This window comes from Monomorium pharaonis, chromosome 8, assembly GCF_013373865.1.
Source record: "Monomorium pharaonis isolate MP-MQ-018 chromosome 8, ASM1337386v2, whole genome shotgun sequence".
NCBI classification, from domain to species: domain Eukaryota; kingdom Metazoa; phylum Arthropoda; class Insecta; order Hymenoptera; family Formicidae; genus Monomorium; species Monomorium pharaonis.
This window is the reverse complement of record NC_050474.1, coordinates 20955767-20977154: the sequence shown is the minus strand read 5'-3', so window position 1 is coordinate 20977154 and position 21388 is coordinate 20955767. Positions and strand designations below refer to the sequence as shown.

The window sequence follows — 21388 nt, the reverse complement described above, 5'->3', positions numbered from 1 at the left end:
TTGATTGCTAGAAATAAAACTTTATTTGGCCATATTTAAATAAAGATTTATTTCTAAGATATTATTTATTAAGTAAAATTTATATCTTGCAAATAAATTTTTTAAGTATGCGCCGTGATTGTCATCAAGATAAATTACATATCATAAAGAATATATTAAACATTAAAACAAAATGAGCCTTTCATTCTTACTAAATTTTTTATCGTCAAACCGCATGAGGCGCTATAAATTCTTTGAGCATACATACAGCTCACATTATTCTTATGAGAATCTGGAATTATTTTTACATCGCTTTCCCTCTCTCTCCCTCGCTTCCTCGCTTTCTCTCTCTCTCTCTCTCTCGTCGCGAACGTGTACGAAATCGATTCGATTCCAATGAATTTTTATCAAAACGTGATTTATATAGGACGCTCTATACGTGCGCGAAGAGATACGATGCGTATTTCAATATATATCCCGTCGCTCGCTCGCTCACTCGCTCGCTCTTACGTCTCTCTCTCTCGCGTTATCGCTCGAGATAACGAGCGGTGACAAGGCCTAAGTATGCTCTTACAGTCACCGGAGCCACACTCGTGGCGCGGCGTGGAGCGGAGCGAAGCGGAGCCGAGCAACGCAGCGTGACGCTACGCGCCACGCACCGAGCCTGGCTAGACTGTTGCGCGCCGTGAACGAGAACGCGTGTGTGCGCGCAGTGGTGCGGTGTTTGCGATCCGAGAGTGTTCCGTTCTTCCTCTCGGGTAATAACGACGGCTCAGAAAACGACGGCAGGAGCAACGTGCGAGCAATGTGCTGCGGGGGATCGACCGTGGCTGATGACAAGCTCATTTTCTGGGTCACGGACGGGGTCCGGGCTAATCGTCATTTATTTCGCAAGCGCGTTCGTTGATTTGCGGGCGGCCTCGCCTCGTATGATGGACACTGTCGTCAAGACTATGCCGCCGAAATGAAGAAATTCTTCCGTAACTTGTAAGTTTCGGTGGCCGTGTGGAATTCCCGGTCGTGTACGAGTACGAAGGTGTTATCGGCATTGATTTTGGTGTATCAATATTTGATCGTTGCTATCTGCCCAACCCACACACGTGCTGCTCGTCGATATTGCAAACTCTACGGCACGGAATACTTGTGTAATTCTGCGGCGCGCGAGGAACGCTTATCATTTCAGACGATAACACCTGAAAATTGTTTTTAAAGAAATAATGTACACGAAAGGCGAGAGAGAGAGAGAGAGATTTTTCCAAATTCTCATTTTCTCTAAGGAGGCTTTTTGGGGGGAGAAACGTGAAATATATCTAGGTATTTTCTTTTCTTATCCAGACCGATCTTTAGGAAATGCTTCCACACTGCCTACTACTACCTGGATTACCCGCCGCGCAATGTTCCCACTCTTCAAGAATGGGAGAACAGCGAGCAGGACGGCGAGAGGACCGCCGTGGCCGTTCAGCAATTCGTTCAGCATGTCGCGAGCCTTCACGCCGACGGTGACATCGGCTTCAGCAAAGAATACGAGCTGATACAGTCCGAGGCTGGCGACTACACCGTGGAGAATTCCCAGTTCGCTGAGAATAAGGCCAAGAACAGATACTTGAATATACTCGCGTGTAAGTAGCTATTGACGTATCGCCGCTCGTGCGAGCTGTCGTAATATTTACAAACGAAAGGAAACATCTTAATATAGAACCGGTAACGTCACTGGCTCTCTCTTTCTCACTGCGAGAACGTTCCGCTTTTGAAGAATGGACTTCCACTTGTCGCTGAACCGATGAATATGTAATCGCTGCGTTCGATTTATTTTAGTTTGGACTGACCCCTCAGTCGCTGACCCCCGCGTCGATACCATCTGGCTGAGATTGTGACGTATCGTTATTAGTTTCGATGACGAGAAATTAAAGCTTTCGAGACTTTCCGCGTAGACGAGCAGCGACAAATTTCGTACGGGAAGAAGCAAATTTTCACAACGATTCGAAAATACTGCCGGGTACGCTTGCGAAATTCACGCGTTCGGAAACGCCTATTCATTATCCGCGAAATGACAAAATTAATATAATTTTGTAGTTAAAATGAGACGATATAAGATGTATCTCGACTTGACAAGCACGCTAATTTTACAGTCAATCAGATTGATAAGTGGATAACCGATTAACTTGTATTTTCAGACCGGCAACAATTTGTAATTATGGAGATATTACGATTGAAATGAGAACGCGAAGTTACTTTAACTTTATGGGAATGCAAAGTGGTTTAATTTTGCTCTTTACGTTATTATCATTATAGATGATCACACTCGTGTGCAATTGCTCTCCTGCGGCGGTGGGCCGCCTAAAAAGGGCCAGGATTATGTTAACGCAAATTACATCGATGGTTGGCAAAGGGCACGAGCTTATATTGGTACCCAGGGTCCGCTCCCGCCTACGTTCGACGGTTTCTGGCGGATGGTCTGGGAGCAGCGCGTATCAATAGTCGTAATGATTACCAATCTGGTCGAGCGAGGTCGTGTAAGTATGAGAAATTCATATCGATATTTTTTTACAACGTTAACCAGAAGTTACGTAATAATACGGTGAATGGAATTGACGAAGCTGATAGTAAATTTTTTATAACATTAATCAAAAATTACATAATAAAACAGTAAATATAGTTGTGAGGCTAATATTGATATTTTTTTACAACATTAATCAAAAGTGACACAATAAAATGGTGAAACACAAACGAAAATAAATTAGCCACACGCATGAATGTTTGATTTCCTACACTGAGAGAGAGATTTCTTTTTTAGTAAACCGTTTTGTTTGACTATTCCAAAGCATATATTTATTTGTTTCTAATAAATTTTATTAAATCTAAAGAAATGTGTGTACTATTTATTAAAACAAAGAAATATATGTTTTGGAATAGTCGAACTGTTTATTAAATCTAAAGAAATTTTTCTCTCTGTGTATAAACGCCTGTACAGCACAGAAAGATAAAAAATTATAAAAATATTTTGTTGCAATATTGCAACATTGCAGTAACAGTAAAACATGTAGTACTATATATATATATATAGTACTATGTTGGTATGTGTAGAGTGTTATTATATTATTAATAGCGCAATTGTACATTTATATTTACATAATTACTTAATTTTTAGCATTTGTATACATGTCCCTACAGATTGTTCGTGATTTAAATAATGCTGTTAAAAATTTAATAATAAAAATTTAACATTAAAATTGAACACATTTAATATTAAAATTTTGCTGTGAATATAAAACTATAAAATTAAATTTTAGCTCGTGTCTTTAATTGTGAAAATTTCTCTTTAATTGTGAAAATTGTTACTATTAATCATTTTCAAAAATAGCTCCACGTAATTGATCACAGTAGACTCATACTTAAATGTAATACTAGACTCTTGCATAAAGCTACTTTATAAGCTTGATGAATCAGAAAATATGCAGTTGTACACAAATATTTGTACATAAATCTTAGCACTTATTTTCATAAAATGTTTAAAATCGCTACATTATTAAAATCATATGAAGTATATCTATCTGTACTTCAATAATTTCTGAAACATTGCATTGCAATCTTGCAATGTTGCTGCAATGTACCTGCAAAGTTTTGTGCCGTATGGACGATAAAGAAATGATGATTATCGGATTTATCATTATTAATTATTATTACTTGTAGAGGAAATGTGATATGTATTGGCCTAAGGAGGGGACCGAAACGTATGGTTACATTCAAGTAACTTTAGTAAGAGAGGACATTATGGCCACGTACACCATCCGTACTCTTCAAATTCGACATTTAAAGGTATATATTTAGAAATAAAACGTACGCGCGTTTGAAACATTTTTCAGAGAGACGAGGAGGAATATAACAAAAGTAACGTAGCAAAATGAAAAGCCAATGATTGAGTAATTCTTCCAACAAGAAATTCTTTCTGATTTTTAAGCAGATCAAGAAGAAGAAAAATGGGACCAATATGGGCGAGCGCACTATATGGCAGTATCATTACACCAGCTGGCCTGATCACGGCGTGCCCGATCATCCATTACCCGTTCTAAGTTTTATTCGCAAATCGTCCAACGCTAATCCGCCCGAGGCTGGACCCATTGTAGTCCATTGCAGGTAAAAATTAAATATTTTAATAAATAGTTTTCAAGTAACAGACTTTTGATTTTACATTGTATGCTTTGGACATCTTTAAATATTTCTAGTGATTCTTTAATAATCGCTGTCTCTCTATTTCGATATACGAAATTATTTCTTTGTTTTAGTGCTGGCGTTGGACGTACCGGAACGTACATTGTGATCGACGCCATGCTGAAGCAAGCTAAGGCCAAGAGTGAGATCAACGTGTTCGGTTTCCTCAAGCACATTCGCACCCAGAGAAACTTTTTAGTTCAGACGGAGGAGCAGTACATCTTTATTCACGATGCCCTGCAGGAGGCGATCGAGAGCGGCGAGACCAATATTGACGCCAATAACTTATTAAAGCATATTCAAGACATGCTGTGTCCATCGAATAACAAGACTGACGCGTGGAACAACATCGAAGCACAATATAAGGTAACTGATTTATCCTTGGATTTGCTAATGTTCGAACTTTGTTAAATTATCTCCGATCATTAATTTTAATCTAATTATTTGTCACTTCTCTCTAGTTGGTGACGTCGTGGAAACCTAAGGACTTCAATCTCGTATCTGCTACCAAAGCGTGCAACGTCCACAAGAATCGTAACATGGACATTATCCCTATTGAGAACGCGCGCGTTCACCTGACGCCGAAACCCGGTGTCGACGGAAGCGACTACATAAACGCGACATGGGTCTCAGGTAAGTCAATCGGGTCGTATCAATTAAACTGCGATCTAAATTCCTCGCTACAAAAGACGATGACGCAAACGCGGTTTCTAGGCTTTCAACGCAACCGGGAGTTTATCATAACGCAGCACCCGATGGAGAACACCATAATGGAGTTTTGGCAAATGATGTGGGACCACAATGCGCAGACTATCGTCATGTTAACTCAGTGCGACGAGGTACGTTTCAAATTAGATAATCATGTAAAAATAAGAGAAATGAGATGTTGTGAATAAAAAATGCCGTCCATCAGGAATATCCGGAGTTTTGGCCTATCGAAGGGAAGGATCTCGAGTCTGAAACATTCCGAGTACGACTCTGCGGAACAAAGGAGACCGTGAACGGGACGATCTTGTTGGAGGTCGCGGTTCGATCGTTGCAGGATGATTACGAGCTCAGCGCTAGGATTGTTCAAGCGCCGTCGAATCAGAGCGGTTTGTGGCCGCACAACAACAATCCGAAGACTTTCGTCAGCATCATCCAAGACTTTCATCGAGATTATCAAAACGGTCCTATTGTTGTGATGGACAGGTGTGCGAGAAATTTTATTTTTGCCGACTCGCACTAATGTAATAATTATTTAAATAAATTCGTCTCATATCGTTACTCATTTTAGGTATGGTGGAGTCGAGGCTGCACTCTTCATTCTGCTGACTACATTAAACAAGCAATTAGATTTTGAGCAAAGCGCCGACATCTACATGTTCGCGAAGCTGCTTTACATGAAGCGACCTGGCGTTTTCCGTTCAAAGGTGAGTTGAAATTTCTCTTTACGTAATTTCAGCCGCATTCGCGATTGAAAAAAGGAGAAATTCATTTTCGCAAATTATTTATTGTTCGCAGGAGGACTATATATTGCTGTACCAGTGTCTGGAGTCCATGCTATCGACGAAAGGCCGTGCAGAGCCAGACCTCTACGCCATGGCGAACGGACACATCGCAACGTTAAACGACCCAAACGAGATCAGGTCGGCCTCGTCGATTCAACACATGCCGATAGATTATCCATCCAAATCATCCATCATTCGCGAATACGCGACCGTAGAAGTCAGTTCCGAATACTTGTCCGACTATACCATTCCCATACGCGTGGATCATCCGATCGAGTCGTCTAGCAGCCGTGGGAGTGAACCCTGCCTCTCCTCCCACGGCGGCAGCAACGATCACGTAGTACCGTCGGAGAAAAGCATGGTGGTGTCACAGAGAAACATTAGTTATCATAATCATCCACCATCCGGCGTCTCCGTAATGGTCGATGCTAACGGTTATATCACAAATGGCAGCATGCGCGTACCCTCCGACAGTATGGAGCCTACCTGCAAGATGATGCCACAATGATGCCGGCCTATCTTCGGTTGCAGCGCACCCTCGCGAAAGTCGGCCCCGCTGTAATCGAGACTCCCCGACGCTACAAGTTTAATCGCAACCTGGTAAGTGCGCGGTCGTCCCTCTTCGATAAGATACAGTAGAGATACAATGATATTGTAAGAGCAAAATCTGTGTTTCTCTTCCATGCAGACTGATCCTCGCGACGCAGAGGAGGTGATAATTCGCATTCAAGGAAGAACTGTAGAATCTTCGAGCGGATTTCTTAGTGTACATAGAGCTAACGTAAATGTTAAAACAAAAGCCGAAAAAAACGTGATAGAGAAGAATTTCGGTAAGAGGAAACCCGGTTTCCGGCGCGCGACCGAGCAGTGCCAAACAAAAGAGACAAAATTGCCGCCGATGCACGCCGGATGGGCGATGCTTATCTTGTCCATCGTGTAAGTTTACGTTGATCATTCTTATTTTGTGTATATATTATACATTGCATAATTATTATACACGACACACACGTGCGCGCGCGCGACCGCGCGCACTTATGCATAATACATACAGATGCACACACATACACTTTACATAAAACTATATATACATATGTATAGAAAATATGTGTAAGAAACTTATGTGTTGTACGTGTGTGTGCGTTATGTGCGTGCGCGCGCGTGCATGCGTGTGTATATGCGCACGTCGAAAATCCGACAGCTCCGAGTTGCCAAAGAATAAATTACGATAGCCTAAAATCGTTAGGACGATATCGCGCGGATGGGTGTGTGTACATATATAATATATACGTATACACGTGTATCCAATTATTCTACGTGTTTTTTAGTTTATTGTATACATATGCGTGAGGGTGACATCGGGCAAATACGCTTCGCACATACGAATCACGATTGTCGCGCGCGATAACGGAATTCATTTACGAGCGTCTGCCCTCTCTCGTTTTTCATCCACTTCTCGATTTGCGGGCCCCAAGCCCCCGAACGAGCGACATTTATCGTGCTCGCTACTGCCATTTAGCGACGATACACCGCGGTATCAGTCGCCACGATCGTCGATCGTCAATCGTTAAAATTAAGTTTGGACGTGTGTGATTTTACGCGTAGATCGCTCTTCGATACGCGGTACTCAAATCAAAACTACGTGTATAGCAAACGATATCATACAATTTACGTGTACAATTCGCTTCGCGTTACGCGGAACATCCGTAAACGAAATCGAACGCACAACTTCGTAGAAAACTATAGACGGCTTTTGATATGACGTCTAACGCGCAACGTTAAGGTGCAATTTCCCTCTATGAGAAATAGCGGGGATTCTTTTTATAGATAACGTTCACGTATGAAGAACACAAAGGCAGAATTATTCGTTAGAAAACATCAGAAAGACGCGCGTCTACTCGCGCTGTGTGACTTACGCTTTCTCTTTAATTAAAAACGTAAAGTGATATACACAACTCTTTTACGATGATGACAATCGCGATATTTTAATTTACTATTATTGTTCGTATCTTGCACCCGGGAATCGTGAAACAAAGCGCAGCGGCATTTTAAATTTCCGCACTTTTTATATCGATTAATTGTATTGACTATGTTGAGAAATCTGTTTATAAATCAATCGACATTTAAGCGAATAATTAATTATACGTTCCTTATTAACGTCATTTGCGTAAAGTTAGTCGACGTAATAAGGGATGCACGTATGACAAATTATAAGAAATGCATATCTATAATACAAAGTACCTAATATTTAAGTTTTTGTCGCTGAATCTACGACGAAGACATGAACCTTACGATGAGAAGAAGTTGAAAATCGTTATCGGGAGAAAAGTGGTCGCTTTCGTCGCGCACAAATCTGTACTGATTTACAAATGCATTTTATCGATCATTCGTCACTGTGTCAGAAAACGCAGTTAAATACTTTGCAAAGTGCACGTTCCGTCGCTTGGCCTAACTTGTACAGTACAAATTAGCCTCTACTTTTTCGAACGACTACTCGTTTAAGTTAACAATGAGCAGTTACGTGCGGAAGATTCAAAACCGGTTCGTTTTAACTTGCCGAAACTATTATAATTACATATAAGTAACGCCATTCTAATAATATTCGCGACAAAGCGATCGATCAATACTACCGAACGTTCCTCCGTGGTAATCGATAGCAGTTATCAGTCGACTCGAACGAATTTTTCTCGCGGAGAAACGAAGAACAAAATGAATTTAAAAAAAAACGAAGGAACAGTTCCTCGCAAATCGCGGCACATAATATTCGCCGGGTTCACCTCGTACGCGAAAGGCGACGTAAACCGTCACCTTTAGGACGAAGTGGAACCGCTGGACGAAAGGGAGAGAGCAGAGGCAAAGCCGGGTATTGTACAAAGCCGGAAAATACGCGTGGAGGGGAGCAGTGCGACTTCCGTGCGTTCTATTTGGTCAGCTCGCTGTAATTAGCCGTGCGAAAGTGGTACACGTGCTCGTTAGGGAGAAACTCGTCGCTTTATCGCCGATACGTGGAGCGATCTGCGTCTGGGAAACGTCACAATTAGGAACGCCCGTCCGGGCACAAGACTGATTGTCGTTCGGGTGGAGAATCGGAAGGAAAATCGATTCCCGAGTCGCACGTCCGTCTCGCGACGTTCACGGGAGCGTGAAAACGGAGATCTTCGTTTTTACGGCAGGGGGGACGATAAAGCGACTGTCGCTGTTTCCTCTCGCGCTAGAGTGTTTCGCACTTTCATGTACGCTCGAGGTAGCGGCCGAGTCATACGCGAAGGCTTGCAAATAACGCGAACAACGTGAGCGCGCTTCCGGGCAAACCGGATGTCTTTCACGTTAGGAGATGGACGAGGGAGGGTTTATCCGCCGGACGAGCACGATGTGACCGATGTATGTATATAGTATGTACATCCGACTGCAGCCACGATCAAGTCTCGATTAATTAATTCGTACGAACGAAACACCTATCGACTTTATCGTCTAACTAGAGATTACTATTGCATGTAAAGAAACGTGTCTTTTAGTTAATGCCGTAATAATTTAAGTCCGAAGCGAGGAGCGATATTATTGTAACATACTCACCACACATGTACACATCCACACGTACACGTACACGCGAGAAGCTACGCCGAAGATGACGGTAGATGCACACCTGAATGACGGACAGCTCACACGAAGAACACGAACTCGTCGCGCTAATATTCGAGAAGAAAAAAAAATATATATAAATATAAATATTTATGATATGAATGGCGATCGGAGAGCGAGATGAATTGTGCGGGCGTGGCGGACGAGGAATCGCCCCGTGTCTTTGAATCGGATTCAACGAGACGAGGAAGACAATGCCATAGGAAGAGAGAGAGAGACGCGACTGTGCTCGTGCATCTCCGCGAGCGACTTGTACAGAGAGCGATGCCTCGTCGCGCACGTGCGATCTACATTGTATTTTACGATATTACACGATTATATGTGTACGTACCTACATGGATAAACGCAAAATAGACGTCTAATGAGGTATGAGTGGTCGTGAGATAAGGGGGAAGGGAGGGGGGTGGTGCGCGGCGGCCCGCGTATAATTCGATGATAAAATAGGTGGTGTGTATTATAGATAATGTAGACTCTAGTCAACATAATATTTGTAAGATGACGCACACACATACATTGTCTCGTTCGTTTTCACCATACACACATCGTCAGTTCGCATCAAGCCTCCCCTAACTCTTGATTTCATATTTCTATCTCTTCCCTTCCTTTTTTCATCATTCGCTACGCCTATGATCAAGACGGGAGAGATGACGATTGGACTGCGTTTTCCCTGTCGTTTATCGTCGGCGAAACGGCTATAAAACGGTTATCTGCCAATGGGAAAGAGGGCAATCATTTTTCTTCTTGTTAATTCCGTTTTGAAAAGAGCTCCTTTGTGAGTGAAAGAACCGAAAGACAGAAAAAAAGAGAACGGTTCGCCAATGTTAATCGCGGATAATTTCGAATATCGCACGACAAGGCGGACGTGGGGGAGAGGGATGGTCGTGCTCCAGCGCGTTTGCCGGATTTCTTTTTACACCTTCGGTATAATAAAGACTGCGATTGTAATTGTAGTATTCGCGCGGACCACACGTGGAGGGGAAGGGCGAACGTTCCGAGTTGGTTTTATGTGATATATATACGTACGTATGTGCATATGTGTATTTTATTAAGTGAAAAACACGGGAGAGCAAATCGGGATAGGCAGGATTGCGCGGATCTCGTTGGCGCGCAGTCGTTCAGAGTCTGTTACTTATATAAAATACGTATATCCAGCGAGAAAGAGAAAGATATATATATATATATATAAATGGATGTGTTTTAAGAGGATGTGTATATGTCGAATGCCTATCGAAACTTCAATAGACAACCGTGAAAAATCACACTCAAGCACGTTCGATTGTTTCGTACATAAGTTGCCACGATTTATAAACTTTATAATTATCATTTGTAACGAATCGTCGCGCAAAGAGCACACGAAGACGAGGAGAAGGGAGGGAGATAGACTCTCTCTCGCCTCCTCTGAACCGAAACGTACGCCCTATGGCCTACGGTGAAATTGTAAAAAGAGAAGGAAGCTGTTTATACGTATAAATTCATGATATTTGACGTGCATTAATAATCCATACGATTGAAACACCGAGGTCGGCTGATGTACACGAAAATTGTAGCGGTAGGAAGTTTAGGAAAGGGCTAAGAGACACAACGGGTATCACGAATCCGCGCCACACCCAATTAATATCCGACGAGTTGACGACACGAGAAAGATTAAGGCGAAGCCAATACGTAAAAACGACAGTCAAGACTGCCAAACAAGTACCTACGAGAACATTCCTTCCTTTCTCTTACCCCTTTTTCTTAACTCTTTCGCTATGGCACTGGTAAGCAAAAGAAGAGATCCTTTGTCTTTCAATCTTTTAGAAATTCAAATTCAATAATGGAAGATCTTTCTTCCACACTGGAAATAGCAGAAGTGTCAAGTTAGTGATTTAGCAGTCAAGCAGCTGCGAGATAAGTCATTTACAATTGTTAATCGATACATTTCTGTCTATATAAATGAGAAGGGAGAATTGTAAGTATTATGATCTTCTGAAAGCGCGCGAAAATAATGATATCAATTAGAATAATTAATTCGCGATGTGTTTTCGTTTATACATAAATGAGAAGACTGTATTATTTCCTAAAAAGTGTAAAGCGAAAAGAATATCAGTTCCAAAATGGGCTGCGGCCGATGATGCGTTACTGTCAAGGATCCGGCGATTATACCCAGTAGCGAAAGAGTTAAATTCCGAGCATAGCGACCGCACTGCCTTCGATAGAATTTATAACAGATCGATTCTCTGACCGTCGCTCTGGAATAAAAGAGATTCAGAATTCGCGCCAGGAGAGGAGCCGCGTGACGTGCTAAAGTCGCGAGACACGAAATATAAAAATCAAAAGGCTCTGTTTCTCTGTTCCTACGACGTCACGCGAGTCATCCTCGTCGCGACGCGCGAGCTCATCGTCGATTACAAAATCATTGAGCGGCAACGACATGCGTCAATGAGCCGCGAAGAACGTGAACGCTGGTCTAATGCAGAGTTCCATCAAACTCCGTTACTCGACATACAGTACGTATCTCAACGAAAAACGTAAAGGAGAAAAAAAAGGAAACAAAATACGGAAAAATTTTAGAGGGGTTTAAATGGATATAATGATTGCGATATCAGTCATTATGTGCGATAGTATTACTCGTTTTTTTAACTGTACGCTTCATTCGAGAAGAATTGTCCGTGCTTAAGAACATATACGTATAATAAATAGTTTGCGAGAAATTTGCAACTGGTCAGATCAGCCAAGTTTCACTCACCAGCAAGTAATCATAGGCCTTCGTAAACGCCGACCTAGGATTCCAGCAGCCATTTCTTAAAACGAACGAGACGCAATTTTCCGATAATTGCAATTAATTAAGATATCGCAAACGCGATAGCTAAGTTCGTTGCGATATACTCATTATTAAGTATCCCGCTACCCATCATTTGAGCCTTTTAATAACTATCCATGTACTCGGTTCTTTTTTAGATTTTATATTGAAGTAAGTTACTTGTGTCAATATGTATTTAATAGAACATCGCGTTTCATTAATTACACAGAAATTGGTCAACTACAGTTATCGTAAAAAAATACTGAAATATTTACATAAAAATTGTTTTCATTTTTGCACAGAAAATGTTGGACGTGACAATTTTTCCAATCTATAAATAATTGAATAATGTGAAACAACAATATGAAATTGTTTTATGCAGATGATGGAATGTAATACGCGAGAGGCATTGTTATGATTAAGGCGGAAAAATGTTTCTTTTATTCCCGCGTATGCATTTTGCGTAAAGGTAGAAATATTCCGTTTACTCAATATTCGCTACAGTCGATCGACTGCAGCTATATACAGTAACATACTTTTTATTTGAACGTGTACGCGGTTTTTGTTGCTATAATCAATTTTTTTGAAAATAATATTGTTAGCAAATAACAGTTATCTACTGCTTGACTGGAATTAAATATATTCGTTAATGCAAGATTTATAGGTAAGTATTATTTAAATATACTGTGTAACAACGAATTGTATGCAAGTACATGATGCGGGATTGTGGGAACAGTCGAGGATGCTATTATTTCCTTCCTCTTTTTTTTACAAAAATAAGTCTTTATTTGTAAACGAAGTCTTTGACAGAGTAGCCACTCCAAAAGACAAACATCCAGAGATCTAGATCCGTAGAGCGACGTTGGCAATCGCGAGAATCTCAACGGCGAGAATTCGTAACTTACTTGACTTAATAACATTCATGCTTTGGCAATACTTCGCTTATTTAAATCTTTCGCTTTTTTGGCTTTTTTTATAAATTCCATTTTGGTTTCGATATTTGATTAAAACATTTAGACGGTGATAGTGAAATCCTTGGGCGATTTGGAGAGCGAGCTGTTCGAGTGGAGACCGCTCGGCAGTCGTTTTCTGTGCAATTTCAGCTTCATGTCGATGTCGCACTCGGCCTCACTGGTTTCGTGAACGTCGGTGAAGCCGCTCGGTGGCTTCAATTCCAACGTAGACAGCTCGCTGCCCCAATCGTCGTTCCTCCTCATCATTCTGAACATGCCTGCCGGCTCCTCCAGGAGGCAGAGCGACTCGATGGACTTCCTGGTGCTCGACGGCTCCTTCTCCAGCCTGTCGTAGGAGCCAGGACGCACCGGACGACTCGGCGACGCTCCTCGCGAGCACGAATGCACTCCGGACTCCGATAGCTTCAGCACCGGTCGCAGTATGCCGGGAATGCGACCGTCGATCGCGACGTCGATCGCGCCGCGACTCCTAAAGAGAATGTTTAAATGAAAAAGTAACTGTTCAGAGAAACTAAAACTTATTTGAACAAATCGTATCATACTATTTATACAAATTAATGAATGCAATGGATAATACAGTTGACTCAAGGTTGCTAACATGGTAAGCATGCAGAAGAAAACTTTTTACTGTGGCTGCCATGAATTTGAAGAAAATACTAGTTTTGTTTATTCTTTATCTAAAGGAACTTGCAATAAACTAACAATACATTAAAAAATTGTTTTGTTGAAGTATCTAAAAATTTAATTTTATATAAATCTGAAAATGATTCGAATGATAATGTGTTCCAAAGCATTTTTCCGTGGGCCAACGAAATTATTTTTGAATTAAAAAGATTTTTGAACGCAGTTTGCTTTACCGTTGCTTTTCGAGCCTCGGGAAAGTCTTTCTCTCAGAAATTGGTGACGGCTCGGTTGATGTACTTGATTCGTGCGTGTGGTACAGCACATCTGGAAATACAGACGCGAGACGTTGACGCGGGAAGCTGAATTAGCAATTGCACGCTTGATTTTACGTGATAGATCCGCGTATAACGCGGTTCGGACACAGAAAACTGAATACTAACTTACTATGATGAACCGGTCGCTGCACCAGGGCGAGCCGCTGCTCCCGCTGATTCACGGAGTTCGGCCCCGGCGAACGGGCCATTATCGACGTCGGTCCGGAGTCGTCCAGGTGATTTGACGACTCGGTACGACTGCTGGTACCGACCTCCGTGTCGCTGTCCGAGCCCAGCGTGTCGTACTCCTCCGACTCCGATTTGAACGATTTCGATTTGCGTCGCGCACGACCACGTACTTTCGTGTACTGGTCCACGTCGCACTGCAATCGATTCGCTGTATGGGACTCATTGCGGGGAGAAATGCGAGAAATGTTTGACATGTGACTCTGGCACAAATTTTTTAAATATTCTTTCGTAAAATATGACGGGTAATCGCGTTGATTGTAAAATATCAACAAAGCGAAAGATAAATTAATCCAATTGCTTTAATTGATTCAAAAAGACAGTTTTGTACGCCTCGTAGAATATCTTATCAATTGTTATGAGATATCTTTGCTCCTTTGCAGCCTCATTAATACTTTTCAATAAACTATTTCTGCCTCCAGTATTCTTTCGCATTATATTTCGAAATGTAATTAAATTCAAACGCGTAGTAATTAAATAACAATCGATTCTACTAATTTATCGTTCTCTACACAGTGCAGAACAATTTACGGTCCTTTTAAGTATTGACGCAAAGAAAGTAATTACTCCCATTGCATTGTCACTTCACGAGATTACTTGCAGTCGCACTGACTTTATCATGAAGATGGATATCTAGGCGTCATAAGTTCGGAAATCTTTTATCAGCCCGGACGTCACAATTTACGGGGGAGCGGAGTGTCAAAAGAGAGAATCGTAAGATGGATCGTAAGCGGCGACGACGGAGCCGCCGTAAACCGTTGTGAGAAATAAACCTACTTGAGCACCTTGCAGCATCGTCTCGCTGCGTTCGTAGAAGAACGCCTGTCTCATGGGGTTCGCCGAAAGATTTTCCTGCTCGGGCAGATTGAAGGTGGCATACGGATAAATGTCTTCCGAATACTCGGGTATTCGTTCCAGGGCGCTCACCTCGCGGCAGGGCGACTGCTGTCCCGGTTTCCTCACGGTGGCGTAGTACTGTTCCCTCTGCTCCATGTTGTGCTTGTTGTCCAGGGCCGCCTGCGTTTGCGAGCTCGGGTCGTTCGCGCCGCCGGATCCATCCGGATCTGGAAACGGCGCACTCGAATTGGCACAGACGCTCGCTGATCGGCAATTAACGTGACACGCTGGCTACACTAGGGAGAGCTTTCCAGACGTAGACACGCGTATCGACACAGGAGCCATTCTGTCTTCGTTCGATATTCAGTGAGACAAGAACGGAATGACTTCCGTGTCGATATGTCCTTCTCGTTGGAAAACTCTCATAATATACGCGAGTCAACGGAGTATTTCCTGTAACTCGAATAATTTAAAATATCTCCTGTTGTTTTTAATAATATGGGAAAATAATACAGACGGAACAGTTGTTACCTTTGAAGGAGCAAATATTATGATGGGCAGCATTTATTTTTCATGCTTGTTTTACGAGATTTCAAATGATCATTTTTTTAATGCAATGGCATGCGCCATGTTAATCTGTAAATAATTGAGTTACAGGAAATCATCCTGTATATTAAAAAAAACTAAGACAAAATGTTCGTTAAATAAAATCCTCCTTGTTAAATAAATCCATCGACGCGAAAGGAACTTCACTTCGTCGAGAAGTTTAAAGGAAGTTAAACAAAAGCAGAAGTGCCGAATGCGCGTATAAGGAAGATATGAAATTCCATCGTCGTGTAGACTGAGCGCATCGTCCCGTGGTTATAAAATAAAGGGCGCTTACGTAGAGTGTTGAGCTGATATCAAGAAACTGCGGTAACTCGAATAAGTACGAGCGAGCGTGCCAGTACTTCCTGAATGATTTATGCACGGGGAGATATTCTCGTTTCGTTCTCGTAACCTCGACGATCTATCTGGAGCAACGTCCCCGCGTCTACGTGATTCGTTTATGAAGTTTTTAATTAAACCAAACGCTCGCGGCGGATATCGCGGACCGCTGCTGTTGTTGACATTGTACCTGATATCGAGGGTAGTTGACGAAAAAAATAAAATATCCACAGACTGTCCTATCCCTCTTTTTCTCTCTCTCTCCCTCCCCTCCACCGTGTTCCAATTCGAGACGGAATCGTTGCAGCGCGCACAAAGTGGGAATACACGGGAATAACCGGCGTCCGACAGATTTTTTTTTTTTTTTTACAACGTGGGTAAACCGTATCTCACAGAGCGTACGTGTAGGGGCGCACGCGTAAATTGATAGAGCGGGATTTGACAGGTCTCGTACTCACGTGTCTTGAGGCAAAAGCACACCCCGGCGACCGCCAGCATGACAGCGAGAACGGAGATGACGCTGGGCGCCAAAACGTGGGCGTCGAGGTAGAGCGGAGTGTTCTCGCTCTCCTGCGGATGGTCATCGTGCAAACGGTTGTTCCCGCTTGGTGACAGCGTGCTGAACAGGTACTCAGCCTGGGTGGAACCCGCGTTGTTGTAAGCCGTCACGCGGAGCTCGTAGCTGGTGCCGCTCTCGAGATCCACGATTGGGAATTTCGACTGCGGCGGCACGTTATTGGACACTGGCAACACGTATCAGTTAGATCTGATTAATTATCGGGATGCGAGCGCACATTGATAGAGGCGCTTAAAGCAATCAGCCCGAGAATTCTTGAAATATTTTCCAGATATCAATAATTGCGAATTAATTCGAAATATAATGAAACGGTTACATAGTGCGATTGATTCCGCGACTTTTACATTAACACGGTGACGGAAAACAAATACAATCGGCATCTCTCGCGAAACTTCTTGGATATCGATTTTCGAATTAATACGATCGACGTCCCCACGCTTCAGGGAATTATCGCCGCGCTTCTCTCGCCGCTTCTCGTGACTTCAACTTTCCGGTAAGAGTTGTAGGGTTCTTACCGAGCAGCCAATCCCCGGGCAGCCTTTTATATTCGACGACGAAGTAGGTCAACGGGCAGCCGCCGTCCTGCCAGGCCGCCAATTCCAGGATAACGAACGTCTGATTCGGCCTGACGAAGTGATGCTTCGGCGGCGGGACCGGCTTCGAGCCGTTCGTCTTCGCCGTCTGTATCTCGCTCGCGCTGCCACTCCCGATTCTGTTGAACGCCGCGAGGGTGAATTGGTACCGTGTACCGCACTGCAGGCCCTCGAGTAGATGCGTGCTCTCACGACGGTCCAGCATCACCTCCTCCCATTCGGCGAACTCCCGGCGATAAGCCAGGAGAAATCCCTTAATAGGCGCGCCGCCGTTGTCGCCCTGCTTCCATTGTAGCTGGATGGCGTCGGTCGTCGTGCCGGTCGCCAGCAGAGTCGGCGACGTCGGCGGCACTATGCATAAAGTTTACCAATTAGAACTTGGCTCGTGCGCTCCTCGCTCGAGAGACGGCGAAACACACCCGAGCGACATTCGCTCTTCGAGAGAGCGAGGGATGCGAGAGAGAAAGAGAGAGAGCATTTCTCTCCGCGCGTTCTCGCGCATGAATAAGAATTCATGCAGGAGTTAGTCTCTCGGTAAGACTCGCGCTCTCTCTCGCGCGCGAGAGAGTTTCTGCATAAATGTGAAACGCTCGAGCTTCAGAGGCGAGAGGCGCCTTCAATCGAGATTACGTAATACCTTTAATCGAAATTATAATTCTAAAATTTGCCGAGCGCTACTTTGCCTCCGAAGCTCGGGGGAAAGTTCGCGATACAACCAACGCTCGTCGCGTTAGAAAGATTGTAACGTAACTTTTAAATCGAATTATCCTCGCGCGGGAGGAGCGGCGGATTAAAATTTCGCACGCACAATGCAGTCAGGTCTTGAGTGATTCTCGCTTTACGCTTACCTACCCTGTATATGCAGCGTGTACGTAATTTCGTCGGTGCCAAGCGGATTCTTCGCGTGACAGGAATAATTGTCCTCGTGACTTCTCTGCACGTTTCTCAGAGTTAAGGTATTGTCCGGGCCCACGTCGGCTCTGCGGAAAACTCATTCGGTGAAACGTGTGTACGCTCAGAGCTGGCACCGCCAGCACGTATTTTGCGCGCGCGCAAGTTTCGTTTGCACTTACTTTTGTTGAAGTTTCATGTCGGCACGTCGCCACTCGACGGTCGGCCGAGGGTCGCCGACAACGAGGCAGGCCATATTAACGTCCACCCGCCACGGTACCACGATAGGCACGCCATACGATATTATGGCAGCTGGAACTAATTAAAGGACCGCCGTGTTATACGCGAGTTTCCGTGCCATTTACGCTCTGTGTTATATCTCCCGCAAATGTGGGTATTATCGAAAAGTCGGCAAGCACACCGCGCTCACGTTCGTTATCGATCGCGGAGCGTGGCTCCACGTCAAAGGGCATGTTCCCTTATGGAATATGGAGCCGTCGCGCTTCTGTGTGAGGCCATCCGTATTCCTCTCCCGTATAGTCCGCGCGCGTTTCAGCAGTTGTACAGTTTTTCTCGGCAGGGAACTCGACGGAAATGAAAAGTTATATCAGATCGTCCGCGGTTGAATTTCACGACGAAAGCGCGGAATTTTTCAATAATCCCCAAGTCGCTCGAAAGAGCAAGAACGAGTTAGCTCACCAGTGGTGCTGGGCTGAAGCTTGATGACCGGCGTGCTGGAGCCCTGGCCGACCTTAGTCGAGGCTGTGACCCAGGCCTCGTAGGTCTCATGCATCTTCAGGCCGGTCGCCTCGTGATGCAGGTTCTGCGCGGGCAGGATGCTCTTGGTGATCTTCACCTCCTGACCCTGCTCTAGCACGCGGATGTAGACGGTGTACTGGGTAAGCAGCCCGTTCGGCCGTCGTGGTGGCAGCCAGGATATCACGACGGCGTTCTCGCCGCTAACCACCGCCTTCACGCGCTCCGGTGCATCGGGAACTGCCAACAGAGTGCCAATCGTTGGATCGACAATGATTTTACAGAGAGAGAGAAGGCTCGGAAAATAGACCGAGTTCACACACATGTCAAACAAATCGAATATGTGTCACGTAACATTTGAATTACATTTAGACACGAAGTTGAATTTAAACAGATCTCAATTATGAATTTATATCCATCCACACAAACTCCATTCTTGCCTTGAACTTCTCGAAAGCAACTAATTTGAGAAATACTTTATTAAATACAAAAAAAGATCTCCGATATCGTGACATATCACTTTGTTTTTTATTCATATTTTTCAAATAGAATTAAAGATAAAACTTTGGAAATATATTGTAGATACAAAAGATAGTAGAGAAAAATATAATTGAAACAGTTTTAAGACACATACGTTACAAAATAATCTAGTATTATCAGCAGTATATTCACTATTGTTTAAATCTTTACAATTTGTGCTGAAGAAAATGATAAAATGATAAAAATACTATTAATTTATAGATTAAAAAAATAATCGTATATATAAAAATACTATTTATACATATTTAAAGAATTTATTTTTAGTTTAGTGTACATAGGAACAGTTAACGGAGATATGAAGTACGGTTTTTTATTTACTTAATTATTTAAGCAGATCGTCTTTTTATCAGTATTAATATTTTCTAAAAAATAAGGGGATGTTGCTTTAGGAGACCTGCTTGTTGGTGACTTTTTTTAACTTTTCAAATAATCGCGTCGAAAATGATCTGTACAGGTCGTTAACGCGGGGTATCAAAGAGTAATCTAAGCGCCATTTACCGGTTTCCCCGGTGGTGCAAGACACAGAGCTGCTGCCGACGCCGTCCCCGGCTCTGGTGTAGGCGAGCACCTGCACCGTGTAGTTCGTGTATGGGCTGAGGGTGTGCAGGACCGTGCTGAGAGCATGACTGACTTTCGTCTCCCTGCCGGTCTGCGAGTCCGAGGCAGCCTCGTACAGCAGCTTGTACCCCAGTACGACCCCGTGAACTTTGTCAGAAGGCGGCGGTTTCCAGGTCACCTGGATGTTCTGACCATTCAGTGCGGCGCAAGCTACATTCTGCGGTGGCGCACTTGGAACTATGTCAAATCGGTACCGTAAATCGCTGTAGCGCATTGCTCTCCTTTGACGTGTCGAAAAATGCGGTTTATGTTATTGGTACAGCGCCCATAACCCCAGACTCGTATCGAACTCGCAGTGACTCACGAAATTGACCACAAACGTATATTTCGAAAATTACGAAAAAGAAAAAAAAATGTTCAAAAGTTTATTAGTCACAGAAACATTATTTGTGTTCTTCTGGATAGTAGATAAGGCATACAAATTAATTAATATTACAGATGATACAAGAATAATTGTGAAAGTGAGTTTTTACACATTTATCACTTTTTATTAATTTTAAATTATAGATTTAATTATATGTAAGATCATTTGTCCAAATTCGTGGGTAGCTGAATATTTAAAATGCAGTCAGCCAAGTTGTAAAAAAGATATAAAATTATAAAAACGTGAGAGAATCTCGATTGCAAAAATTGCAATTTTGTTTTCGAAACAAAATTTAGGTCGTGGTGTAAAAAAAACTTAACCAAATCATTATTGTCAATATTGAATTTTATAACAATTTACGATTTGGGTCGCGTTCTATAACCCAATATCGTTACGCAAATGATTACTGTTGTTCAACATTATGTATTATATACAGCATTGAATGTTTGTATACCAAAATGTATATATGACAAACTTTAAATTATGATATTAATTTGTAATGTGAAACTTGATCTCATCATTTGCAATTCTCAATTACATTTAGCCCGTAATCAAAATGCAAAGAGACTGCCTCAAAGCGATGCGCCGTAATTGCTTTGTTTAACATGCCAGATATTTTTATTAACGCAAAAATCCCACGGAAGAGCTCGATAAACGAGGAAAGGGGGAAACAGGGGCGGGGGGGGGTTCAACTCACCGTCCTCGAACGTTTGCGCCGTCACGGGATCGGATCCCGGGCCGTCTCCTTTGCTATTGAACGCCTTCACTATTATGCTATATTGGGTATATTTTCGTAGACCGGTTAGCCTGTAATCGTGCGAGCCGTCCCCATTTCCTGTGATTCCTACTCGCGTCGTGTTCGTCAATTGATCATCTCCTCTGAAATAAAGCCGCGAAACCACGGTTCGTTGAAGCGAAAAGATAACGCGGCGGATGCACACAGAGGGCAATCGACAGCGCTAGGATCTACGTCAACCGCGCGAACACGAAGGGCGTGTCGCGAAGAGAAGCGAACTAAATTGATTTTGTAAATA

General features: G+C 43.1%; 2 protein-coding genes across 16 annotated transcripts in view; one reads left to right on the top strand and one right to left on the bottom strand.

The window, feature by feature from the left end:
• LOC105836922 (tyrosine-protein phosphatase 99A) overlaps positions 1 to 12375 on the top strand; it is a 282921-nt gene extending 270546 nt beyond the window's left edge. For 6 of the 8 annotated variants that reach the window (XM_012681300.3, XM_028190075.2, XM_036291454.1 and 3 more), the window contains 11 exons: positions 1315 to 1598; positions 2272 to 2492; positions 3670 to 3795; positions 3938 to 4113; positions 4263 to 4554; positions 4650 to 4821; positions 4903 to 5027; positions 5102 to 5379; positions 5465 to 5600; positions 5692 to 6278; positions 6367 to 12375. In XM_012681300.3, the coding sequence (XP_012536754.1) occupies positions 1315 to 1598; positions 2272 to 2492; positions 3670 to 3795; positions 3938 to 4113; positions 4263 to 4554; positions 4650 to 4821; positions 4903 to 5027; positions 5102 to 5379; positions 5465 to 5600; positions 5692 to 6186 (2305 nt within the window). In that variant the 3' untranslated portion in view covers positions 6187 to 6278; positions 6367 to 12375. The remainder of the gene's footprint in view (positions 1 to 1314; positions 1599 to 2271; positions 2493 to 3669; positions 3796 to 3937; positions 4114 to 4262; positions 4555 to 4649; positions 4822 to 4902; positions 5028 to 5101; positions 5380 to 5464; positions 5601 to 5691; positions 6279 to 6366) is intronic. The other 2 variants (XM_012681301.3, XM_012681299.3) reach the window with 2 other exon arrangements.
• A 480-nt stretch (positions 12376 to 12855) lies between these two features.
• Positions 12856 to 21388, bottom strand: part of LOC105836921 (Down syndrome cell adhesion molecule-like protein Dscam2) — an 87106-nt gene continuing 78573 nt past the window's right edge. For 3 of the 8 annotated variants that reach the window (XM_036291445.1, XM_036291448.1, XM_036291451.1), the window contains 11 exons: positions 21052 to 21233; positions 19871 to 20167; positions 18776 to 19072; positions 18259 to 18394; positions 18038 to 18165; positions 17108 to 17536; positions 16474 to 16758; positions 15029 to 15315; positions 14132 to 14388; positions 13925 to 14050; positions 12856 to 13536 (listed from right to left, as the gene is read on the bottom strand). In XM_036291445.1, coding sequence (XP_036147338.1) covers positions 13107 to 13536; positions 13925 to 14050; positions 14132 to 14388; positions 15029 to 15315; positions 16474 to 16758; positions 17108 to 17536; positions 18038 to 18165; positions 18259 to 18394; positions 18776 to 19072; positions 19871 to 20167; positions 21052 to 21233 — 2854 coding nt within the window. In that variant the 3' untranslated portion in view covers positions 12856 to 13106. Of the gene's footprint in view, positions 13537 to 13924; positions 14051 to 14131; positions 14389 to 15028; positions 15316 to 16473; positions 16759 to 17107; positions 17537 to 18037; positions 18166 to 18258; positions 18395 to 18775; positions 19073 to 19870; positions 20168 to 21051; positions 21234 to 21388 lie in introns of those variants that run through there. The other 5 variants (XM_036291446.1, XM_036291449.1, XM_036291447.1 and 2 more) reach the window with 4 other exon arrangements.